General features: G+C 48.4%; 3 protein-coding genes across 8 annotated transcripts in view; 2 read left to right on the top strand and 1 right to left on the bottom strand.

Moving 5' to 3' along the window:
* Positions 1-15,878, top strand: part of LOC105695021 (collagen alpha-1(IX) chain) — a 72,165-nt gene extending 56,287 nt beyond the window's left edge. Inside the window, exons 6-20 of one of the 2 annotated variants that reach the window (XM_012416236.2) lie at positions 2,755-2,820; positions 8,221-8,302; positions 8,400-8,509; positions 8,607-8,783; positions 8,899-9,096; positions 10,633-10,996; positions 11,122-11,507; positions 11,942-12,046; positions 12,955-13,201; positions 13,530-13,624; positions 13,708-13,800; positions 13,899-14,021; positions 14,671-14,865; positions 15,102-15,217; positions 15,568-15,878. In XM_012416236.2, the coding sequence (XP_012271659.1) occupies positions 2,755-2,820; positions 8,221-8,302; positions 8,400-8,509; positions 8,607-8,783; positions 8,899-9,096; positions 10,633-10,996; positions 11,122-11,507; positions 11,942-12,046; positions 12,955-13,201; positions 13,530-13,624; positions 13,708-13,800; positions 13,899-14,021; positions 14,671-14,865; positions 15,102-15,217; positions 15,568-15,865 (2,655 nt within the window). In that variant the 3' untranslated portion in view covers positions 15,866-15,878. The remainder of the gene's footprint in view (positions 1-2,754; positions 2,821-8,220; positions 8,303-8,399; positions 8,510-8,606; positions 8,784-8,898; positions 9,097-10,632; positions 10,997-11,121; positions 11,508-11,941; positions 12,047-12,954; positions 13,202-13,529; positions 13,625-13,707; positions 13,801-13,898; positions 14,022-14,670; positions 14,866-15,101; positions 15,218-15,567) is intronic. The other variant, XM_012416237.2, reaches the window with a different exon arrangement.
* A 12-nt stretch (positions 15,879-15,890) lies between these two features.
* Positions 15,891-21,287, bottom strand: LOC105695023 (THO complex subunit 1). Of its 2 annotated transcripts, XM_012416241.2 has the most exons (10): positions 21,111-21,287; positions 20,922-21,041; positions 20,143-20,835; positions 19,809-20,050; positions 19,439-19,738; positions 19,215-19,364; positions 18,983-19,130; positions 18,663-18,899; positions 18,425-18,599; positions 15,891-16,496 (listed from the first exon to the last, which is right to left on the bottom strand). In XM_012416241.2, exons 2-9 carry the CDS (start codon positions 20,955-20,957, stop codon positions 18,444-18,446), a joined length of 1,962 nt encoding a protein of 653 aa, XP_012271664.1. In that variant the 5' UTR covers positions 20,958-21,041; positions 21,111-21,287; the 3' UTR covers positions 15,891-16,496; positions 18,425-18,443. The 2 variants fall into 2 exon arrangements, with proteins under 2 accessions (XP_012271664.1, XP_012271663.1); XM_012416240.2 differs by lacking the exon at positions 15,891-16,496 and having other exon boundaries at positions 18,335-18,599.
* LOC105695025 (mitochondrial cardiolipin hydrolase) lies at positions 21,005-24,002 on the top strand. Of its 4 annotated transcripts, none has more exons than XM_012416244.1 (4): positions 21,005-21,077; positions 22,580-22,964; positions 23,223-23,407; positions 23,679-24,002. In XM_012416244.1, exons 2-4 carry the CDS (start codon positions 22,729-22,731, stop codon positions 23,918-23,920), a joined length of 663 nt encoding a protein of 220 aa, XP_012271667.1. In that variant the 5' UTR covers positions 21,005-21,077; positions 22,580-22,728; the 3' UTR covers positions 23,921-24,002. The 4 variants fall into 4 exon arrangements, with proteins under 4 accessions (XP_012271667.1, XP_023287498.1, XP_023287497.1 ...); XM_023431730.1 differs by having other exon boundaries at positions 21,010-21,077; positions 22,618-22,964; XM_023431729.1 differs by having other exon boundaries at positions 21,027-21,077; positions 22,576-22,964.
* Positions 24,003-25,299: the final 1,297 nt, after the last annotated feature.

Genomic DNA, 25,299 nt, shown 5'->3' with positions numbered 1-25,299 from the left:
GGGAGGGCACAATTAAAAGCGAGAGAGAGAAAGAGGGGGACAGAAAAGGGAAGAAAACCGCACGGGAAAATAAAGAAAATGGCGAAAGGAGGAAACCGAAGGGTAGGCAACGAAGTGGACGGGTCAACTTGGAAACTAGTTACCCCAATTAACCGCGGAATCCGTAATTCCGCTTCGCTAGATGTTACCTCCCTCTCGAAGTCGTGGTAAAACGGGGGCTGGGGGGTGGACGGGGGAGGGGAAAGGGAAGAATGAATTAAAAGAAAGGGTAAGAAACAAGGAGACGGGGTGTTTCCGCCCTGTAGAATGGGCCGAGCGTTGCGCGAAACCGAGGCGATGAATTTCTAATTAAGTCCCCCGGGTTGTCGGCGTTATATTAATGACTCGCCATTTTTCCCCGGCCGTGGGTCAGGGCTAGAGAAAGAGAGAAAGAAACGCAGGGAAGGGGGGAGAGAGAAATAAAAAATTAGCGAACAATGGAAAACAATACCGGAGAAACTCGCCTGGCGACGCGAAAAGGGGTTCCCCTCTGCGTTCCTCGCCCTCTCGCCATATTTCCCTTTTTCCCAAGTAACGCGATTTTCCCTCTCTCTCTCTCTCTCTCTCTCTTTCTTTCTCTCCTCCCATGAAGATTCGCGATTTTTTACCGCGCCATTCCACGATCGGCGAAATTCTATCTATAAATATGAACAGCTGTTCCCTTTGGAACATTGCCATTTCTTCACGACGAGTGTACCTGTCAAAAACAGCTGATCGGTCGATTCCTCGCGCCACCTGCGGGAGGAAAATCGAAACAACGAATGCGAGTCCAGAGACAAGGGATACATGAATAGGAAAAATGAACACAAAAATAGAAAAAAAAGTCCAAGAAACTTCCGTGAGAAAAAAAAAAGAAAAGAAAAGAAATGAAAAATTTCCGCGGAATCACGGAATTTCGGAAACCCTCCGTCCGATATATCTCGGGGCCGATAAGGGGATCGAACGAGCCCCGCGCGAATTACCTGTAATCCCGGAGCCCCGGAGGATGCCCGGGGTCCTAATAACGATAATTCGACTCGGGACCGCGGCCATTCCGCGGCGGAACGGCCGGCCAACTCGGATCCCCTCTTCGCGAGCAGCGATCGGTATATCTCGAGGCGTGGGCGAGAAGATTACACGGTTGGGGGCGTAATTTACGCGATTTACGTAATTGCACGACAGAGGGGGGGGGGGTGACCCCCAGGAGGGTCACCAAATTCGAGGGAGTCTGAGATTTCGGTACCGCCCGAGGGCATCGAGTTTCTCTTCTTATCATTTTTTCTTTCCTTTTTTTCTTACTCTAATCGCGAAGAGAATCTCTCTCCAGGGGGAGGATGAAAGGGGGGAAATAAGGAGGGAAAGGAGGGAATCCTCGCGACGGGACGCGAAATTGCGGGGATGACAACGCCTCGGAGGATCCAGGACGAGCAGGGGGGGGCTCGGGGGGAAACGGAACGAATTTTAATGATTCCCAGGGGGGTCCCGATCCTTAGAGATCGCGGGACCCTCGTTACGAAGTCCTCGTTACAATTTCCATCATGGGGCTAAAGGGGGCGGCGAGGGGGGGCCCGAGTTAATTTCATGGAACGTTAAGTGCGGGGGGAACGAGATACGGGGGGAGGGGGCCCAAAGTAATGGGGTACGACCTCCTCCTCGTTCGCCCCCCGAAAAGTGTCGGACGAGGAACGACCGCATCTACTGGACTCTATTGGTGTGAGAAAGAGGTTGAAAGGAGGAGATAAAAAAGAAAAGGGGGAAAGAGAGAGACCCAGGAGAAGAATGACGGACAGCGGGGATGGGGCACGGGGGGAATGGGGGGGTCCTGGAAATCCGAAATTCGGAGCAAGGATTAACGTCGTCCACGCTACGAGTCCTGGAATTTATCCCTGGAATTTATTCCCCAGGGAGAGAGGAGGCAATCTCGTGGTATGAACCTCCCCCCACATTTTGTCTCGCTTTCAACCCTTTCGCCCCTCACAGGGGGAGAGATCGAGGGGATGTCACACCTATGTCGATTTTCCTCGATTTTCCGAGGCGACGCGGCTCGAGATGGACCTTCGGTATCATTTCTCCGGTGGAGAGAGAAAGGAAGATATTCTTCTCCTCCTCGCTCGCCCGGGGTCCGGGTGAAGGAGGAATGAAGAAAAAAAGAAAAGAAAAGGAACGTGAAAAATGGAGAAAATGGAAATAAGGGCGAGGAGGGCGCACGCGTCCATCTCGGCCACGTGGGGCGCGGTCCTCTTACAGTCCCTTTCTCTCTCCCCCTAGTTCCGTCCCCGATTTCGCCTCTCTTTTTAGTTCTCCTACCCTGAGAAAGGAGAACTGCCATCGAAGAGTAATTCCATTCGACTCGAATTAATCGTACGCCATGTTTCCTCGGAATTGTGACGACCCATTTGAGCTCATTAGAGTGGAATAATTATTCCGTCGGGATGTTTCGTTAAAGAAGAATGAGAAAAAAAAAAAAAAAAAAGGAAAAAATGTCACCGAGTCAACGAAATAATTTGGCAATTTGTGTGGATTAATGTATTCCACTCGTATGACCTCGAAATTGTGACAATTTATCCCGTCGAATTGGCGAGAAACATTTCTTTCTACACAGTCCGAAGAAATATCTTAATAATTTCTTCGTTGTTACCGTTCAAAGAGATATCTCTCGTGGCAAGTGAAGTCCCTTTTCTCGTTTTCTCATTTTCTCCGTGTACCTTCCCTCCTGAATTTTGTCTCTCTTTTTAGTTCTTTCCAGGGGAGGACGGCTCGGGCGATTACGGGCCGATCGACGTAGACCTGACAAAGACAGACGTGAGTCAAACCTCAGAAATTCGAGCTTGCCTTCGCTCTCTTCCTCTCTCTCCCTCTTTCTCTTTGTCTCTTGCTCACTCTCTCCTACTTCTCTGGACACCTTAACCACGCAGCTCGCAAATGACCCCGGAATGTCGCCTCTGACACGCCATGGCCGAATTAACCCCCGGGCCGAATTAACCCTCCGGGTAGAATTAAACCTGTCCGTGTATACTAACCCCACGGCGTGTAAACGCGGGGGCACAATATTTGCCCCCGACTCGACTCGTGAAATCGTAATCGGCCGATTTTGGAAACCAGAGAGAGAGAGGGAGTTTCCTCCAAAACCGGCGAAAAGTAGTTCGACTTCTCCGAGAAAAAGAAAAAATCACTAAACCGACGAAATTGTATGGAAGAAAAAATATTTTATTCATTCCAAACATTATCCGACACGGATAAACACAAACAAGCTGTGATATTTCCAAAGAAAAGAGAGAGAGAGATAGTTTTCTTGAAAATCGGCGAAAAGTTGTTCGCCTGTGCCGAGAAAAAAAAAAATCACTAAACCGAGGAAATTATAAAAAAAAATATATATATTTTATTAATTCCAAACATAATTATCCGACGCGGATAAACTGAAATAAACTGTGATATTTCCAAAGAAACGTCGTATTCAATTTATCCACGTTTAAGTGGAATAATTAATCCTTCGAATTGACAACGAGTATTTCGTCGGCACTGTTCAGAGAGATATAAACAATTCTAAAGAAACAAATGTAATTTTCTCGGCATCGGTTCGATGATAATTCTCGTCTCAGGGTGGATTATCAAAATCGCGCCGCGATTCGACAGGATGCACCGAGCGATGCACCGAGCCCCGTCCCTGATAACAATTTCAAAGCGGCGCCGACGAATCGATAAGGCTCGATCGCTGTCTAAAAAATCTGCCGCCATCTAGTCCTGGTGGTGGATTCAGGAAATGTCTCAGGAGTAGACAGGAATAATCGATAAACCAAAGATAACAGAGCAATCGCATAAACGGCGCGGCTCCTGCGGTGCATTTCCAAGGTGCATGTGCAGCCTGGCGGTCGCTTTCATCTCCCCGGTGGTTTATTATGAAAATTAATCCAACAAGGACTATTCGCAATAAAAAGTAGGTACAATGGTTATCAGGAAGGTTAGTGTAACGATAAAAGTGCAACAATTGTTGCGAAATAGATTAAATTCGAAATATGCCGGGCCCCGATGCATCGAGCTCTCGGTGCATCGCATCGCATTTATTTATCCGCAAATCTCGCCGCGCGGGAGGGCCGCCTAAACAACGCGCCGGGCGAGCAATAATTAATGGGTCCGGTGTCGATCAATTGTCCAAATAACCGGAGCCCACCGAGTGCTGCAAATGACGCGCGTTTCCGTCCGATGCAGTTTGCAACGTGCCGCCCGCCGCGGAAATGCATCGGCGCGGCTCCTGCTGGGGAGGTTATCAACATTCGAAGGACCTCGACAAATCGCGACACGTTATCAAAATTTGAAACTCAAGAAAAAAAGGGACAGTTGAGACTAAGATTACTAGAAAATTATGATTACTGATATCTGGCTGAATGCATTATCTTAAAGATGCCGCCCGCCATGGAAATGCATCGGTGCAACCCTCGTGGGGAGGTTTTCAAAATTCGAAGGACCTCGACAAATGGTGACACGTTTTCAAAATCGAACATTAAAAAAGAAGGCAGTTAAGGCTAAAATTTCTAAAAAATTATGATTACTGATATCTGGCTGAATGCATTATCTTAAAGATGCCGCCCGCCGCGGAAATGCATCGGTGCAACCCTCGTGGGGAGGTTTTCAAAATTCGAAGGACCTCGACAAATGGTGACACGTTTTCAAAATCAAAAAGAAGGCAGTTAAGGCTAAAATTTCTAAAAAATTATGATTACTGATATCTGGCTGAATGCATTATCTTAAAGATACTGCCCGCCGCGGAAATGCATCGGTGCAACCCTCGTGGGGAAGTTTCCAAAAATCGAAGGACCTCGACAAATCGCGACAATCTCCGGTACGATTCCCTTCGTTCCTCCGTGGGAATGAAGGGGAATAAAAAACATAAAATGAAAAAGAAAGGAAAGCGGAGCAGGAAGGGCGCAAAAATCGGGGATAACGGAGCGGTCTTCCGAGGACCGCACTTCCGGTCTTAATCGCTCCGAAAGGATGTGGTAGAGAAAACCCTGAGAAATGGTGCCCACCGGAGTACCATTTTTCTCGAAGATAGCCCCATTTCCCACGGTAGTTCCCTCCCCCCCTAACCGCCCACAAGTAGGGGACCGGCGACCCCCCACGAAGGAGGGATGTTAATAAATGACTTAGCGACGGATAATAATTAACGGGCCGAGGATTCCCCGATAAATTCCCCTAGGTCCTAATGAATTCCCCTAGGAGGAGAAAAGGACGAAGGTCCTTCCCAAAGAGCCCCCGCGAAATTGGGCGTCGTCCTAGATTACGTACGAGGGGTGCGTCGACATCCTGCCGGTGAAAAAAAGAACCCCAAATGAATCCCATTCCTGGAGTTTCTTCTTCCATTGTTTATTAATTTTTTATCTTCCCTCGGTTTCGAATCTGCAACTTGGTGAGGCATCCGAGCCAAAGAAATATCTCACAGACTCGGAGAATAATTATTTCACTCGAATTAACTTGAATAAATCGGACGCATGACGTTTCCTCGGAGTTGCGAAGATTGTTTACTCGAATCAGCTGATCGCTCTTTGAATTTGAATATACTTCATCGATGCCATTTAAATGAATTTATATCTTTAATTGGACGGATCTCCTTTTTCTGAGAGGAAGTGGGGGGTTACTCCTGGAGTGACAGTAAACCGGGAATTTCGGGAATCTCGCCAACGACAAGGGAAGCCGGCGACGCCGAGGGGTTATCCTCGATTATCGGGAATTAATTACCCCGGGAGGGAAGAGAGATTCCGGGGGATTCCGCCCCGCGGAATCCGCGACTCGGAAACGAGTGCGAAATGTAATAGCGAGGACGGGACGCGTTATCGCCCAATTGTCCCGGTTTAATTACACCCCTGTCCCCCGGGAACTACGGCCCCGGTTAATTAGATGCCGCGGAAAACCATGGAGATTTAATCGCGCCCGTCGACGTTTTAATCCGTCCGGCGAAACGGGAGAGCCGCAGCGGAAGCTCCGCACGTGAGGAAAAACGCCTTCTCCAGGCATCCCCGGAAGAGAATAGTAATAAAAAATAAAAAAAGAAATAAGGAAAAAAAATTAACCGTGGGTCCCTTACTTCGCCCCAAGTGAAATTTCTCACGTCAGAGTAATCCGCGAGTAAGTACGTTAAGAAGAGCCTATCTAAATCTGAAACATATATTTTTTTCATATTTAATCACCCCTGTATACACATATCTTCGCGTCTAAACAATATACCGAGAAAAAGAAATTCATCGAACCAATTTAATTCAAAGAATAATTGTTTCACTTAATCAAGCTCTAATCAATTGTCATAATTTCCAGGAGACGTCGCGTTCGATTTGTTCGAATTCGAGCGAAGTGATTATCCTTCGAATTAACAAGATTTCTCAGGTTCGATGGGGATTTTTATCCTCAGGGTATATAAGAATAATTTCCCAGATATTAACTGAAGAAATGGTAGTTGCAGGTATTACTCCTTTCAGGGATTGTTACGCAGTTCCCCTAGCCTAGTGGGAAAGTTTGACCGTATTTTTCCCCATTTCGGCGATGTGCCAAAATTTTCTCCAGGTTCCTTGTAAGGGGTCCCGGAAAGGGAAGTCGTCCCAGGAGAAAAAGGGGATGAAAAGTCGTTCCCGGATCGACGAAGTCAGGACTCGTCAGGGTGTGGATGCAGGATAGGGTTAATTTGACCGGGTTTCCGGTCGGAACGAGCTCGATTCCGCCTTTCGCCCTCCTGGAGCTCGTTCCACCGGAAGCGGGACCACCTCTAATTATCGCCTAGGTCGCCAAGTACGAGGTAAATCGCATCCCTCGGGACTTTTCGACCCCTTCTCCCTGGAAACCAGAGGCCAAACAGCGAGTCCAACTCCGAAACTGCGGCGACAAACAGGGAAGACTAGGAACCCCTTCCCAAGAGGGGGGGTTCAGAATCCGGGATCGGGATGCTGGGTCCCGGACCCCGGGTCCTGGGGGAAGAGGAAAAAAAAGGAAAAAAAGAAACAGAGAGCAAAGAAAAAACAAAAAATCGACCCCCACGTCGCACCGATGAGCCGAGTTCGACCCAGTTCCCGACCCGCGTCTCGGCGTTAAATTCATTAACCGGATCCAATTAGGGGTCCCGAGGGATCTAGGGGACGCCAGGTCCCGCGGGATCGCCTCCAAAGCTCCCTCCTGCGAGCTCGACCTCCCGGATTTCACCCGGGTCGGAGTGTCGCGCTCTTTAAAGGGACATCCCGAGGGAAGAGTACGCTAATCCCGCGAGAGGGATCCCGAGGGAAGCTTTTAACCCCATCACCACCCCCAGGTCGCGTTTTCGCACATTCGCGCCCGTCAAGGCCCCCCCCTCGTGCCCTGAGTGAAAAAATCGCTTTCCATGAAAAAGGAAAAAAAGAAAGAAAATGATAAATCCTTGTCGAGTGGATCTTTCCTGTTACTTAAACGAAATTAAATTAAATTAAGGGAAATTACAAACCGTACGCGATTTTCTTAAGCCGTACCCGGCAAGCTTGTCAGGTCTCGTTATCGCTACGTTTTCTCTGCCTTATCACGCAAGGGAAAAGAGGAAGTTAAATTCACTTGAAACGGCGAATGGCTTTTGAGAAAATTAACGATGCACTCGTAATGGGCCAGAATTTAATGGAACGTATAACTATAAAAAATATTTATTCGCTATTATGTAATTTCATTCCATCCAAAATGTGAATATTCTCAATATTAGGGATTTCGCTCCGAGAAATGCAATTTGCGAAAACATCGACACTACCAGTTGACGTTGACTTTCCGGCATTCTGTACATACCGATGACTTCCTAAATGAGTCTCCCGCGAGAAACAATAGATCGTATCGGCAGGGAGTACTCAGATAGCCGTAAATAACTAATTTCCTGGATTACTTCCGGCCAGCGTGAGGAAAATCCGCGCGTCCACCCGATCGCCCCTGAGCGCGGCTTCCCGTTTTGCATGCCACCCCCTTTAACCTCCTCTTTCCCCCCGAGGGAAACAACATTCATTCGCGATTAACAATTGAATTCCGCCGAAAAGTGTGGATATTCCCAATTCCCAGGGGGAAATTTCCCGGAGGGAAATTATCAACGGTACGACTTGAGGGAAATCCGCGCGTCCACCCGATCGCCCCCGAGCGCGGCTTCCCGGTTCGCATGCCACCCCCTTTTATCTCCTTCTTTTCCTCCCGAGTGATCATTCTCCCCTTTTCCCGCAGATCGGTCGGGAGGACGACGACGAGGGAAACGAGGACGTTAAGCCGCCGCCATTCATCACCCCGCCACCCCCGAATCCGGACGGTGAGTCTCCTCGATTTGTCAGTCAGATTCGCTCGGGGGGGTTGTAAAAGGAAGTCGAAGGAAAGCCGTGGAAATTGAGCTTGAATTTTCCTCCCAGCCAAGGGCCCCCGGGGCGACAAGGGGGAGAAGGGCGACAAGGGGGAGAGCGTCAGGGGGCCCCCAGGACCCCCGGGCCCCCCGGGGCCGTGGTACGACGCGGCCGACGAGGTAAGTCAGGTCCCCATGAACGTTAAATAAATAAAGACCTCTCAAATGGAGTTTTGCCGAAGAAATGAAGTACCTTACACATTTTTTTTAATTTTAGGACTGGCCCTTGAAGGCGCCGAGGGGTCCACCGGGGCCCAAGGGGGACCCTGGCAGCTGCACCTGCGACGCGACGACTCTGCTCTCGTCCTTCACCATGCCGAAGATGATCCAGGGCCCGAAAGGGGAGCCGGGGGTCCCAGGAAGCGAGGGGAAGATGGGCCAGATGGGACTTCCGGTATGTTGGGATTTCGCTATTGAATCGTTAGGATTTGGAAATTAAATCCCTGGAGCTTTGAAATGACGAATTCCGAGGAATTAATTGGATAACATTAAAGGATGGATTTTTTCAGGGGGCAGGGGGTGCTCCAGGAGAGCGGGGCCAGGGAGGTCCGCCGGGCCCCAAGGGCGACAGGGGGGAGTCGGGCCAGCAGGGGCCCGAGGGCCCCCAGGGGCAGAAAGGGGAGCCAGGTCGGGACGGCATCCCAGGGGAGAGGGGGAGCCAGGGTCCCCCGGGACCCCCCGGCAAGGGCGAGTTCTCTGGATACGACGTGAGTAGACTCTCCGAGACCGGGAAGTAAAATAGAGGAACCCCGCGAGTATCCCGCCGCGGTCGATTCCAGGGGATTCCGCGAGGGTCCTGTCGAGCGAAAACGGCAGGTGTAGAGAAAGAGAGAGGGAGAGAGGAGGAAAACGGGAACGCGAATTGCACCCTCGGGAGCGAGGGGAACGTAAGTGGGGACAGGTACGATGGTCGGCAACGCGCGTTTAACGGCCCCCAGGAGAAGGGGTTAACGTCTACGGGTTGCCACTTCCGGGCGTGGACTTCATGCGAACCGGAAGTGAGTCGCGCTGGACCGGAACCGGGTCGCGCTGCGCCGGAACCGGGTCGCGCTGCACTGGAAACGGGTCGCGCTGCACCGGAAACGGTTCGCGCTGCACCGGAAACGGGTCGTGCTGTGCCGGAAACGGGTCGTGCTGCGCCGGAAACGGTTCGCGCTGCACCGGAACCGGGTCGCGCTGCACCGGAAACGGTTCGCGCTGCGCCGGAAACGGTTCGCGCTGCGCCGGAAACGGTTCGCGCCGTACCGGAACCGGGTCGCGCCGTACCGGAACCGGGTCGCGTCGCCGACGAGAAAAATGAAAACGACCCTTCCTCACCCTTCCAAATCTTAATCAAATGATACATCCCTTTCAAAATGCCCTCCCCGCCGGAAATCCCTAGTCTCACTCGACCCTATCCATCTTCTTATCACTCCTACATCGGCGATTCGTTAGAGAAGGTCGATATCTCCAGTCATCCATTTCTCCGTCCCTCCCCCCTTCTGAGACCGCAGCCGTAGAAATTGGTTCCCGTATTCCCGCGGGAAATCCCTGGGGGGGAGGGGTCGCTTTCCAGCGTGTACAACGGCGCGCGAGATAACGCGTCTCCGTTTGTGCAAGCCCCCCTCTCTCCCTCGGGACTCCGACGTTATCCCGGTGTTTACGGGAGGAGATCCGGAGTCCCAGGAATTCCCGAAAACGACCGCGGTGTTCCCTGACCCCCCCGGGGGCACGCGACTCGATTTATCCGATCGCGTACCCTCCCCGTCGCTTGTCGAGATACTCGGTAGAGCTTCGCGCCAAATACATGTATCCAGGTCCTGTTGAGAAAAATCGGAAAAAATGGCAATTTCTGGATTTCGCGTATGAAAGGACTTCTGACGTATGCATAGAGACCAAGTTTCTTAATCAAATAGCGACTCCAGGAGTATCGAAATATCCCTCAGTCCCGATTTCTCGCATCCCCCGAAAAAAAGGGCCGATCAGCTGATCGGTCGATGGTCGTTCCTTCAGGAATAACGAGGCAAATTAAATACCGACACTTATCCCCCATTTTGCGCAAGCAGCCCAGTTGGAAACCTCGAGGGATCTTCAGGGTGAGTCTGAAAGGGAGGAAACATTATCCAGGGATTCGTTCCCTCGGGAGAAGCAGCGACATTCCGTCCTTTCCCGGAGTCTAAGCGACAGGAAGGAGTTGATAGGGAATCGCAAAGAAAAAAAATAAATAAATAAATAAATAAAAAGAGGACTCTTTTTCCCGATAGACGGACGGGATCACGATGAGGCCAGGACTCCCAGGGCAGAAGGGGGACGCCGGGACCCCAGGGAACGCGGGGTCAAAGGGCGAGCCCGGGATCCCAGGGTCCAAGGGGACCAAGGGGGAAATCGGCCACCATGGTCCCAAGGGAAGCCAAGGTCGAGACGGGTCCAAGGGGAACCAGGGACTAAAAGGCGAACCTGGACAGCCAGGATCCCCCGGGATTCCTGGAGCACCCGGCGAGAACGGCAGGCCGGCGGAGAAGGGCGAGAAGGGGGACACGGGTCCCGAGGGAAAGACAGGACCTCCGGGACCCCCAGGTCCTCCGGGCTCCGCCGGCGTCTTGGGCAGCCTCAACGTCGGGGACACTGGTAATTAAAAAAAAAGAAAAAAAAATCATTCGAAGGAATAGGGTCAAGGAAAAGGGATAAATATGGAGAATTCCAGGAGTTCCCGAGGGATCGCGTTGACTTTCTCCTTCTCTTTTTTTTTACAGTGATTGGACAGAAAGGGGACAAGGGCGATCTTGGAGAACGGGGATACAAGGGTGATTTGGGACCCAAGGGGGAAAAGGGCGATAAAGGCGACAGGGGGGCACCTGGGATCCCTGGAGTTAATGGAGTCCAGGGTCCCCAGGGCAATAAGGGCGAGGCTGGGGAAAACGGGATTCCTGGAGTCCCCGGGATTCCTGGGACCAAGGGCGAGAGGGGCCCTCCTGGTATGTTCTCCATTCCTAACAACGGCACCGATTACGTCCTTATCAAGGGAGATAAGGGCGTCGAGGGGAAGCGGGGACGAAGAGGTCGACCTGGACCCCCGGGTCCCGAGGGGCCGCCCGGGAAACCTGGAACCGCCGGCGAGATCGGACTCCCTGGCTGGATGGTAAAAAAAAATCTCGATCGGATATTTTTATTAATCGAACGTATTGAAAATTAACACCCCGAGATAATTACCTCGCGTAACGATTTGCATCTCTTTTCTCTGTCAATGCTCACGAAAGAACTCAATCAAGGTGAGTATAAGTGACATAAACGTCTGCAATGAAAATCTAAGAAAAATTCCAGGACTCTTACAGCAATCTATTTAATATCCATTTAAACCTGCGATTAGAAATGAAAAGTGATATTTCATTTTTATTTAACGACGTAACAGGTGAATGGGAAATTCGACAGGTATCCTTTTTATAGGAATTTTTCCAAGGTGCTCATCGATATATATATTTAATTTCAGGATTAGGATCAAGGATAAAATTTCATTTTCGAGGCTGAAACCTTGCAAAAGGGGACGAAAGAATTTGACGGATATCCTTTTTACAGGGACGTCCAGGAATCCCGGGGATTCCCGGCACTCCAGGATCAAAGGGTCCAAAAGGGGACAAGGGCGAGCCAGGAGCACCGAGTCCTTACGGGATATCCGTCGGCGTGAGTACTCCTCGGGATGATCGAGATCATTAGGACCATAAGGATCTACAGGACTATAAGGACCTTCGGAACCAGGACGCGCAATTTCCTAAACACCCCCTTTTCCTCCCTGCCCACTTCCAGGACGAAGAAGGATGGAAGGAGTATGTCGGGAAATCGTCAATGCGGCGTGGAAAAATGCCGCGATGACCCTCGATTTCGGGCATTATCCTTATTGTCCTTGACAATGGTCGTCGGTTCCCCTCCCTGGGAGATTTTTCGGGATTCGAGGGAGTCCCGGAGGAACGGCCAGGAACACCGTAACAATGGCCGCGCCTCCTGTTCCGGTGATCGGCCCTCGGCCAAAGGAAGCCGAAAGGACGAAAAAGGAGTCCTCGAGAAAAAGGATAAATTCCCGCCCGGGCGGCTTTGTCCCCGGATACGGGGACGGATTAAAAAGTGGGCCGCATGATGGAACTATGTCGGAAGAGAGGGACGGGAGGATACGAAAGAAAAATGATAAAAAAAAGAAACGGACGAGCAATAAATAGACGAGACGAGAGCCTCGACTCGCGCGGGGGCGTTGCAGTTGACAGGATCGACACATTCGACGAGCCTTCGGTATCGTCCTGATCCTTTTTCCTCTCACGCGTGTAGAAATAAACGAATCCTTCGGCCGGACGGTCCCCTAGGAGACGCGGATTTATTTTACCTATTTTATCTATTACATTAATTGTATCCATCCGATCCCGGCGCGTCCTGAGGACGAGGAGGTCCTGCAAGAATTCTGAACATCGCATCCTATCGAATTTTCCTGGGGGATGAATTATTCCTCTTTTTTTTTCTAATTTTATTTCGGGGGAAGGATTATAGCTTGTATCTGGAAAGGGGGATTTTCAGGATCTAAGGATGATCATCCGTTCCCCCAGGTGAAAGGGGACAAAGGAGACGACGGACCAGGAGGACAACCGGGCAGGGACGGGCAGCGAGGTCCTCCAGGACCCCCTGGCCCCCCTGGACCACCTTCCCAGGGGAGCTATATCCCCGTTCCAGGACCGCCTGGACCTCCAGGACCTCCAGGCGTAGCCGGGGACTCCTTGATCGGGCAAAAGGGAGAGCCAGGACTAGGACGTAGCCACGTATACGGGGAAAGAGAGTACTACGGAGTGAGACAAGGTTTGCGCTCTTTCCCGATTTTCCAAAAATTCCCGGGAGCACCCAGACGGTATCCAGGATCCGTAATGATCCTTTCCGTTCCTTTGCACGCCGCGAAAAAGGACCAAGAGCAGGCTTCGACGATATCAAGTTCTTTCTGGAGATGAAGCAGCTGAAGGAGCGCAAGGACCAACTCGGTAAAGTATCGGCGAGAATTCCGGTGAATTCTGAAAAATCGCCGAAAAAAAAAAATTCCCGAAAAAATGGCCAGGACTCTCGCGACCCAATACTCGGGAATTTCAGGAAAGGTCCTGCCCTGAATAACAGGTGAAAAATACCTTTGTCTCAGGTGCCGGCACAATGGCGACCAGAGGACCTCTCGAGAGCACGACGAAAATCGTACCCGGCGCCGTGACGTTCCAAAACACGGAAGCGATGATCAAGGTGTCCCATAATACGACCAACGAGCCTAGAAAAGGTCCTCCATAGCCGCAGGTATTAATTGATAATTAATAAATGAATTTCAGATGTCGGGCGTGAGCCCAGTGGGCACTCTCGCGTACATAATCGACGAAGAGGCCCTGCTCGTCAGGGTGAACAACGGCTGGCAGTATATCGCGGTAAGTAGCCGTGGGAAAAATCTGAAAAAATTCAAGTACCACCGGGGATCCTTCCGGAAGGTGCTCTAATTTTTGCCGAATTTTCCCAACACTCCTAGATGGGCTCCGTCCTGCCGATCACGACGCCGGCGCCGCCGACGACGGCTCCCCCGCCAGCGAATCCGCCCTTCGAGGCATCGAACCTCATCAATCAAATCCCGATCAAGGCCGACGGCACCGGGGTAATTTCCCACATACAAATTGCCCTTCCTCCCTCTAACTACCCCGGAATTTTTCTCAGCCCCCTAAACCAAGAAAGAGGAATCACTCCTGTCGGAAGAAAATGATTTCACGGGAATAACTTTCATTAACACGAAATACCAGAGTTACGATACAAATTGCGCGCAATTGCCCTAAAAAAAAAATACCTATTTGCCACTCACAGGAAGAACACAATTGCGACGAACAATAGTCAGAGTACTCTATTCCGTTTAATACAGAAATTAAATTTCTTTTTTTACACGATTTAGATTTTTTTCATTATATAAAAGATAAGCATTCGATCAAAGTGCTCGGAGTATTTTTTTTTTTACTCACGTTTCCTCGATTTCCCGCCAGTTTCCCTAACATCGTTCAAGGTAATCATTTTCTTTCGAGGAGGAAATTTGTTCTCGGTGGTTATCAACGGTTTCCGGATTTTATCCGATATTCGCCCCTGCCCTCTGTGAATTGATTCCCTAATCGAGTGTTTCCTTTTCGCACGCCGCAAAGTGGTACCCGAGAATGGTGAGGGCAATCAGAAAAAAAAAAAAGAAAAAAAGAAAATTAACTCGCGGGGGGTCTCCTGAAGGAGATTCAGGATCGTTTAAAGGGCCGTTCTGTGCGTTTCAGCTGCGAATGGCCGCGTTAAACGAGCCATTTACCGGGGATATGCACGGCGTTAGGGGTGCAGATTACGCCTGTTATCGACAGGCGAAACGAGCAGGTCTCAGGGGGACATTCCGCGCTTTCCTGAGCTCCAGGGTGCAAAACGTCGACAGCATCGTCAGGCTAGGTGACCGGGACCTACCGATCGTCAACATAAAGGTGAGTGAAAAAATCCAAAACCGGATTAAAAAAATTAATATAAATAACCCGACTCCTAAGAAACGTACCAAAGACACGGTTCATTGATTCAAGAAATCCCATTATTTTCCCTGGATTAATTATACTCTCTGAATGAAGAAAATGTATCGAGTGAGATTTCCTACCGTGTGATAAGAGAAAAATGAAAGAAGCGATCAAAGTAAATGGGACGATAAGAAATAAAAATCCCCTTCCAGGGCGACGTTCTCTTCAACTCCTGGAAGGAGATGTTCAACGGGAACGGCGCCTACTTCTCCCAGAATCCTAGGATCTACAGCTTCAACGGGAAGAACATCCTGACCGACTTTGCCTGGTACGTCAATTTACGGAATAATGAGAGATATTTAATTTCCATACGGCTGGTTACTCGATAAACGACCGTACTCTGTATGAATCAAGTTTTCGGATTATTGCAATTTTAACTCGCCGCAAGTTCGTCGGTGATTTTTTTTTCTGGAGGTAATTGTATACCTGATAATAAAATCACCGGGAAAACTGATTAATATCGTCTGAGAGTACGTCAGTAATTAATAAAAGGGGTTCGGTGCGTTGGAGGGGAGTACGTTTCCGAAACTGCTCAGATATACCGGGGAATCACGTGCGGAATAAAATGAAAAAAGGAACGAGTGGCGATAAATTGCGGTAATTGTTGTACAATTTCAGGCCAGAGAAGGTGGCTTGGCATGGTTCCCATAAACTGGGAGATAGAGCTATGGACACATATTGCGATGCCTGGCACTCGAGCAGTTCCGATCGCTACGGATTGGGATCGCCTCTGACAGGAGGTCGACTCCTAGAGCAGGTCCGGTACTCGTGCGACAACAAGTTCGCCCTACTCTGCATAGAAGTGACCAGCGAGATCGCGAGGAGACGACGAGACCTCAGGACCCCCGGGGAAGAGGAGCCGGAGTTCTCGGAGGACGACTACGAGGAGCACCTCGTGAGCCTCATGAGGAACTGAGGGGAGAAGAACCCCGAGCATCGAGAAATCGAGGCGCCTCCACCCTCGTCTACAAAGCCCGGACCCCCCCAGAAACCCGGGTTGAATTGATAAAACCGAGAGAAAGCGAAAAAATTACCGAACAAGATAAAGCAAAATTCGGGAGGTCCATCGAGCACGTATCGGCGAGGGAGGCGCGTCGATTGTCGCGGCTTAACCCCTGGTTTTCCGGATCAACCGACGGAGCTGGGGGGAAATGCTTCCCGAGACAGTTGTCCGGGATAGTGTCGGGAAGAGATCTCGTCCGAGGCGTTTTTCGATACGACGGACGGTTTGGCCGTGAGTTCGGGTTTTCGCGGTAGGACGCGCCGACTCGTCCCGGAGCGGCCCTCTCTGGGAAGGACAGACGCTTTCTTCGACTCCTGGGGCTCGATGCGAGGACTCCCCGGTTTCGTATCTCCCGGAAAGACTGAGGAACTCGAGACACGTCGTTTAACATCGAGGCACCCTACGGGTTTTTCTATCGAGCGATGACATTATCGATCATTCGTACTGACTGGCGATAATACCGATGCACATCGACACGTAGAGACGTAGGCGCGGATCACAGAGACGACTTCTTAGGATGCTTCTCCGTAACGTCCCGCAGGAACTGAAAACAAAAAAATTAATAAATAAATAAAACTCATCCACAGTCGTCTCTGGACTCCGAGGATAACTTCGCGTCCGAGAGTTCGTTTTTAAGTGTTCCCCGCATCACGGTAAACGTCCAATACTTTTTAGCCATTACTCGTAGAAAGAGAAGAGAGGAGGAGAAGAGCTCGTTAAAGTCCCTAGCGTATCACTATTTAGGGTCCCTAGGAATATCACTCTGTTACCGAGCAGTCCGCCGACGTTTTTCGCGAGTTCCTTCGCGAGTAAATAAACAAATAAATAAATAAAACAAAAAAATACAAGTAGATACGAGCAAGACGTCGCATCCTTCCGGCCGAGCGAGAGTCAGGAAATTTGCAAATTGGACCTCGTAAGCAGTGTACATTCGATTCCCCTCTTTACATGGCCCTTCGGTTCATTTTTATCTCCCCATAAAGTAAGCTCGCAAAAATGCCCCCTTCGATTTGCAGGATATGCGTATAACGATTACTCCGTAATGTAAAGGGAAGGAGAAAAAAAAAAAAAAGAAAATATGTAACAAGGTTCTGTTAAAACCAAAAGAGGTGTATAGAAATCCTGAGCCACCGAACGAGGTCGGTGTTATCGAGATGTCGAATCTTCTCCTGGGATTTTCATTTCGACGCGTTGATAAGAGATTTTCAATACCCTCCGATAACACTGCTCGCAAGCCCTATCCTTTAATGAGATGTGAAACTGGAAGAGTACGTCGTTCATGAAGCTTTTTTCCCACCTTGATGTACCAAATCGATGCAAACCTTGCAATATAAACATGGAGGGTACAAGGAAGATCCCGAAACCCATGCGATTTGTATTTCAAACATTTTTTTACGGATATTTAAAATATTTGTTATAAAAAAAATGGATCCTCACGAGTGTCAGGACCTTCCTTAGAGCCTCTCCATTGACGTTGTAAAGTTTGAGCCGATTCGGTGCACCCAGCTTGGAGAAAAGTAGCACAAACGAGAACTCTTTGAGGGCACTCTCGCACCCCCTTAATCTCAGCGTAGACGTAATAGAACCATTACCCGTAATCTCGCGAGTACACCGAGGCATCGAGTTCATTACCTAAAAGGTGTAAAGGGTGAACACCAATTTCATTCCCCTTTCCTTTTGCTCGTAGTCGGTCGATCGCCGTCGAGATCGACGTCGATCGGCGAGAATACCGACCCCCTTAATGGTCGCTCTACTCTTCCGTCTAATACGAGCACAAGGAGATGCGTAAAAAGTCGAATCTAAGTCAGTGTCTGTAAACGTGAACGGAAAGAGAAGAAGAAAAAAACAAAAAAAAAACAAATCAAGAATGTTAACCGATAAAGCTAGAGTTTATTTATTGCAATTAAACATAGCGACAAAGGGGAGCCTTAGGGCGATCCTTTGGCAGGCTTGTTAGCAAAAGGACCTCATTGTTTCGAGGACTCGATAAAAAAGACCGCGTGTAAGGAGGAAATTGCTCGCGACATGTGCAACTGAATTGTCCTTAGAGTATGTTTTGCCCACGAGTCATGCTCGTTTGGTTCCGATGCTTCTCTTCCTTTTGTATCATTTGTACGTTTTATTATTGTCTTTCTAAATAAAATGGGGAAAAAATAAAAGGATGCATGTCGCCATTGGAGGAGTCTCCCATTAATGACGATAACGAGTGGCTTTTTACATATCACGAAGATAGGAAAATGATCGTTGCAATGGCTATCAGCCGGTAAATACATTGAAAAGCATGTGGGAATAAATAAATGTTAATAACGGTCGTGAATAAAATTGTGGAGAAAAGGGAAGAAAGGTGGCTTAAGGATAATTCAAGAACCAACGACTTCTCGCCTCTGGCACCGAATTCTTTACTGGCGCCTTAAACTTCCGTTTTCAAGTTTTCTACAAAATCGTGTCTCAGATAACTAGAGGACCTCTCACCTTTTGTTCCTGGCAAAACTCAGGACTTCAAGACCGCGAGGGCATTGGTACAATTTAAGCCCTCGAGAATATAGGCCAAGTTCTCCATGGACGCGTCTTCGTCCTCCTCGGCCCAGATCTCTAACATGGTCTTACATTGTTCAAACGGCGTCGGTTTACTTTGGAAGAAGATAATCTGAGGGGGAAATTAAGGGAGGTGATGAGACCTTGTTCGAATACGAGCTTATAAATGATCTACCTCGTCGTTGGTGTAGCCGAGCTTGGCTGCCAGCTTTTTCCAGTCATCCTTAAGGGCCTCCGACAGCTTCGCTACCATCTCAGAATTGACTTTGTTGAACTTCGTGTTCTTCGTTTCAGAGCTCTCGGTGTCAGTCTGTTCCGTTTCCTGCTTAAGCATGTCTTCGTTGTACTCCTGATCGTTAACATCAGGTGGAAGTGTCTCCTCGGAGTCCTTTTGCATGTCTGACTGCGTTTGCTAATGTGAGATTTCACGAGTCACTTAATTTCTCTTGATCATTTACTGAGAATTTCTTATTAAAAAAAAATATATATATCTACCGGTCGGTCTTTGGCAATTTTCTTGATCATGGATTCCAAGTACTCCGGCAGTTTGTTGATTGAATAATTCCCATGGACGAAAAAGTGTGGACTGCGGCGAACGAGCAGTCGTAAAGCTCGCCAGCCGAAGTTGCCGTCGTTTATTTTTCTAGGTTAAGACGTACGTTGATAATGATTAAGTTAAATGGATTGATTAGGTTATAGAAATTATATAAGTTAAGCGAGAGCTCACTTATACTCGTCCTCGACCATTGCGGATGGATCTAGCTCTGCGATGGCTTCTTCGAAGTAGGTCTCCAACGATGGCAAGAAGTCTCGCTCTTTGGACTTACAAGCTTCGAGGTTGTTCGGGCAGAGGTTCCATAACTTTGTTAATTCAGGACTGCCGTTAAGTTATTCGTGTTATCAGTAATATATAGACAGTTTGAGAGAGGGAGTGCATTCGAGTCTACTCACTTCCCCATGTGGTATTTGCCAACAGCCTGCGCATCCTTGATGACATCTCCGATCCTTCGCCTGGGTCTCTTAGGTTTTCTTGGCTCGTCGCCTTCGTTACCAGACTCGAGTTGAGGTTTTTTAAATGGTGGACAGCCCTCATTTTTCCAGGCGTTCCAGTGTTCTTCTCTTCTTAAGATATTTTTCACTGTCTCGGCAAACGAAGACCCATCCGGAGGCGTTTCAGCAAGCAGGGCGTAGATCTGATCAGTGGTACTTTTAACCCACTCTACTTGGTCAGGCTTTAGCTCATGAGTCTCTCTAAAATTACAATCCTATCTTACTACTTATTCGTTAAAATGGATAACGAGGAAAAGTATTCTGCCCTTACGCTTTAAACTTGACCGTGCTATTCAAATACTGGAACAAAATTAGGAACTGCAGCAAGACGTAGCGTCTAAAATTTGAATCCGAGAGCTGCAGCTCTAAGAGTTTCTGATTCGTTAGATACTTGGCGAAGTAATGTGTTTCTTTGTGCGATCCTTCGCCATCGGATTTAATAGTTGCAGGTGGTCCACTGCGTTGCTCCTCTAATTTAAAGGATGAGAACGCTGACAAGACGTTAGAAGCATGCTGCATTTGAACAGAAGCAGTAAACGTACGATTAAAAACTCCCTGTAATTTCTAACGTGAACATATGATTCTAGTACAGTGAAACAACGTACCGCTGAAAATATCTTCCAGTGCATTTTGTTGTAGCACTGATTAGGGTTTCTAAAGAAATCTTGAAGTGCCCAGAACTTCCTATATAGGTTATAATCGATAGGCAGCTTGCTTTCCGTCTTGTCACCCTCTTCGGTAGCCTGTTCCATAGGCTCGTCTTCGGAATTTTCCGTGCCAAACTCCGTGTGATTCTCCAAGTTAAATTCGCTGACGATATTCAAGCCAGATCGCTCAGAAAATGGGAAAAACTTGGCGAGGAACAATAAAATCCTTCCGCAGAACACAGTCTGCTGGGAACGCGAGAGTCTCCTCAACAGATCGTTGCACATTCTCAGTAGATTATTCTTGCACGCACTGAAGAACATGTCTTCTTTCCACACTACGACATTATTCTCCACGAATGTAAACAGCTGCTCACAGCAATCCAGCGTCATTGCGTCGAATATATCCCCGAGTAACATTACAGGCATACTCGTTGTCGACAAGTCTCGTCGGCAGAGTTCAATACAAAATGTGATATACGATTCAAAGACCTGGACATTACCGGTCGCATGATTGGCCAGGATCACCAGGAGCGTGTCACGCAGAGCTTGGTCTACGATGGCCCGTCTGTCCACGTCGCTGACGTTTAGATCTAAACACTTTTTCTGGAACGCTGACACGTCCGACGCCTTAAAATGCTTTTGCAATACCTCCTAGAAATATTATTAACATAAACTATATAACTGCAACGAATATTACCCGCTCAATAAATAGAATATAAAATTAATACTCGACTCACACTGTATTCCTTCCTCAGGCCCTCAAACAAAGCCATCTCGTAATATTTCAACAAAGCTTCCTAACCTCAATAAGTACAAAAACCTACCCAACTTTGCCAGCAAGGGAGGTGTGTGCTCCCCTAGAATCAGAGAGAATATTAATTACTCCACCCTAGGTAAGAAGTTAATTATCCCTATAAAAACAGTACCGTTCTCATTGTTTAATTAAATCCAACGAAATGTCCTCCTTTGCCGAAGTTTTCATAAACGTACAAACGTCGATAACTTCCCACTAGGGCATTTGAGGTTAAAATCGCCCGCGAGTAAAAGAAATCCCCTCTAAGAGAAAGTAGCAAGTAAATGATTTTATAAAATTCCTACACGACACGTGAATTCATTATTGATCTACTTACATTTAAATATACATTATTATATTATCAATCCAGGATTTGGCGCCTGAACTTGACTAATGAGGTATTAAGTCCGAGCGCGTAATTTAAATTCAAATTATTCGGCCACATCGGGCAGCATAGAAGTTAATAAAATAATTCAGTGAATTCTAACAGCGGTAACAATAGGCCTGAAATTTAATATCATCGGAAAACATTCCGAAAGCTTGGCAAAGAAGGTGAGAAACCGTTGCTTTACTTCGGATATTGTAGTTTTATCACCGCAATGGTAAAAGATGTTTGTTATCACTCGTTCGTTCTACATCATCCGCTGCGAGCTGCTTATCACTTCGGCTTTTTTTCTTTATCGACGGAGCGCCACGTGGAATAGAAAACTCGCGCTATCTTGAATCGTCAGCCGATAATGTAGCATCACTTCGTCACATCACGTTGGTAAAACGTTTCTACCCGTGTTAATGGAAACGATAAGTGAAACATCGTGTAGCTGCAGTCGCTTTCTCGTAATCACTCATTCGGGTACCGAGGACATCCGCGGCAGGAAATGCGCTTGCATGGAATTAAAATTCATGACCTCGCTCCAAGGGCCATTGTTCCTTGTTTCTATCTCTAAATACTCGTACCGAGACTCATTGTTCCCATTGAAATTCATTTTTTCCAGCAGAAATCTCGTTACGAGTTCTGAAAATCCAGATTCCGAGCGCGTCTCTGCATTGAGAAAAAAAAAAAAAAAAAATACCACGGAACCAAAAAACTATTTCGTTAATTCCAACAATAATTATTTTATTCTAATTGTCATAATTCCGTATAAACGTTGCGTTCAATTTGTTTGAGTTCATTCGAGCGAAATAATTGTTTCTTGAATTAAGAAAATATTTCTTTGGTCGAATGACGTTTCCTTCTCGGTTGAATTTTCCCTTGCGGTAGGAAAACATCGGAAGGACATTGACATTGACATATCAAAAGAGAGAAGAAAAAGAGTAGATCATTCGTGCCGAATTTCGTGTCACTTATTATTCTCCATGTTACCCAAAATCGGGGAAAACTCTTTTCGCTCGATTTCCAGTCCTTGACTCGCGGCCGCCATTTTGGAGAACGTTACGTCCTCGGTCCTCGAAGATCAACCTCGGGAGAATTAACCTGAAATAATGATAATTCGGAAGGACGAAACCGTAAAGACTTGGCGATAATTTCGTTGGTTCTTTTCGCGAGTTTCGAGCGAAAGCCATGTTGGATGTCGACTGATCGAATAATGGATTTCCTCGAGCCAGGAGTCCGGTGGCTTGAGGAGGCTTTCGGTCTTGTCCAGGAGTACATCAGGACCTCCACGAAAGGACTATCTAGAAGCGACGTGACCAGTTTCATCCACCGGGAACCACCTTCTCCACCAACCCCGAAGAGCACCTTCGAAGTCCCGGAAATGGTCCGCAAGTCGGCCGTCGTCCTGGCCGCAGGAGTCATAGCTTCGGAGCTCTTATGGCAGCTGTACAAAAGGTTCACAAGACGAAAATCAGAGGACTCATTGCTTGTCCGACACGACCGGGAGAAAATCATCGCCGAGGTGCTCTTCTTCTCGGAGGAGTCTTCTCTATGTCGACTACATGCAGCCCAAGGGACTCCGTGTCCTCGACGGATCTGTTCCCTGGCGAACGTGCGGTACGATTCCGCTTTAAATTTAATTCCCCTCGTTGTCTCGCTCAAAATTCAGGCAGGTATTTTTTCGTAGCTTCGTTTCATATCTCTCTAGTCGTGGGATTTTTAATAATTCGGTACCAGAGTCGGAATATAGAATATGAATTTCATTAACGGAGGATTACAGATTCCCGAAAATAGGCTCGCGGTTTCCTTGAAAAATCCCCGCCTCTTGGCACTGCTGTTCGTAGAGCCTTGTTAACAATTTCTCAATTTTGACAGGAAGATCATGTCGCACCTGAAATCCGCAATGAAGAGCCTCGACGTGTGTATGTACATGCTGACCCATCAGGACCTCTCGAAATGCATCGTGGATGCACTAGGTCGGCGTGTCGTCGTGAGGGTCATCGTGGACGCGACAATGGCGGAAAATCAGGCCAGCCAAGTGCTTCTGTTAAGGAGAGCCGGTACTAGTGCAATTGTGGTTTCTTTTAGTCCCGGGAATAATTTGAAAGGATAATTGTCCCTATGAAGAGGGAGGTAGGGGGGTAAAGAAAAACAGTGGAGGACCGAGGAATTTTTTATCGTCATTATTTCAGTCGGGAGGAATTGACAAAGAATTGCAACTTTTCAAGATGTCAATGGAGAAGGGGTTTACAACAAAAATTGGAGACTTTGTTTAAGCGAAATGGGGGTTAACAAAAAATTGGAGATGTCGAGGACATGTATAATTTTCAGGAGTCCGCGTGCGAACGAAGCAGTCCGAGTTCCTGATGCACCACAAATTCGCCCTGATAGACGGACGTATCCTGATAACCGGGAGCACGAACTGGACCTCGCAGGCAGTCTTCGGGAACTTCGACAACGTCCTCGTGACAAATCGGCGGGAGTTCGTCAGTCCTTTCGCGGAGGAGTTCGACAGGATGTGGAATATCCTGGACTCGGAGCCTGATAAGATCCCGGAGAATCTCCTTATCTAGAGATGCTTTAACCCCTGACCACCCTGAAGAGACTCCGCGACGTGATCCGCAACGGGTTGAAATACAGCGATCTTGTTACTTCTTTTTTTTTTCTCTCTCTTATCGGTGCACTTTTATATCAATTAGCCTCCTCAACCGAGGAATCCGAGTCTTGCGGAGAATTACGTAAATGGGGGATGACGAGGAGGGTCGTTTTCGGGGATCTCGATGACACCGACGTCTTCGAGGGGTTACTAAGGGTCGTGGAGTACTCTAGCGTCCCTCGCAACGGGTTGCCATGGTGATTATGACGCCACTGGCTCCCTTGGTTTTCCGAGTCTCCCCTTTTGTCCCTCCTTTTCCTTCGCCCTTTTCCCTACGTCGCGCCCTGGAGAGCGCTAATCGATCCGCGAGATCCCGTCGACCTCGTCCCTCCTGTGTGTGACCCTTGGGGAGATTACCCTCCACCTAGCCGAGGGTCGGGCGATCGTCCGACAAGCCCCTCGTAATCGCGCCGACGTTCACGTCGTTCCACCCTAAGGGTACGTCGGTGACTTGCGTCATGGCTTCCTCCACTATTTAAGGGGGGTATCGTGATAAGGGACCGCGTGAACGGGACATGTCAAGGGGCATCTTTTTTATCCGACAAGGGCTGGACGTGACGACACTCGGAATGTGCTTTTTTTCCCTCATTTTTCATCATTTCTGCCGACGTCCCCTCTTAGGGGTGAAACCAACGACGTCACGATTAATGCGCCACGTGTGATCGTGACGCCTATTTTTTTTTCTTCGTTATCAGTCATTGCCCATTATCAACGTCCATTCCTGTTCCATGGGGTGTACTTTAAAATCGGACTGTATGAACAGGACATGTCAAGTGTCATTTTTTTTTTCATTTGACGAGGGCCGCTCGCGATACGTTCATTTTTCTCTCGTCGTCATTGCGACATTCTCTCTTCAGGGTGCAACCGATGACGTCGTTATCAGGGATCATGACACATGTCATGTTCAATGTTGAGTACCTGCATATAGCAATATATATGTATATACTTAAAAAAGGGACCGAATGGGGCACATTGCAACCGATGACGTCAATATGTCAGGCACGGTGCAACCGATGACGTCAATATGTCAGGCACGGTGTAACCGATAACGTCATTACGTCGTCGTTATCAGGGATCATGACACATGTCATGTCCAATGTTGAGTATCTTCATATAGCAATATATATGTATATACTTAAAAAAGGGACCGAATGGGGCACGTCGCGTGTCACTTTTTTCCCCTTCCGTGACGAGGGCAGGTCGTGACGTCACGATTCGCCATTTACCTCCGTCTGGCAGGAACGACCCGGTCACCTATCGGGGACAGGCCTTGCCCTTTTGCCAGGTTGCGTCGAC

Source organism: Orussus abietinus, unplaced genomic scaffold, assembly GCF_000612105.2.
Source record: "Orussus abietinus isolate OABI.00-Male unplaced genomic scaffold, Oabi_2.0 scaffold35, whole genome shotgun sequence".
In the NCBI taxonomy this organism is placed as follows: Eukaryota; Metazoa; Arthropoda; class Insecta; order Hymenoptera; family Orussidae; genus Orussus; species Orussus abietinus.
This window is presented reverse-complemented; position numbering and strand designations above follow the sequence as displayed.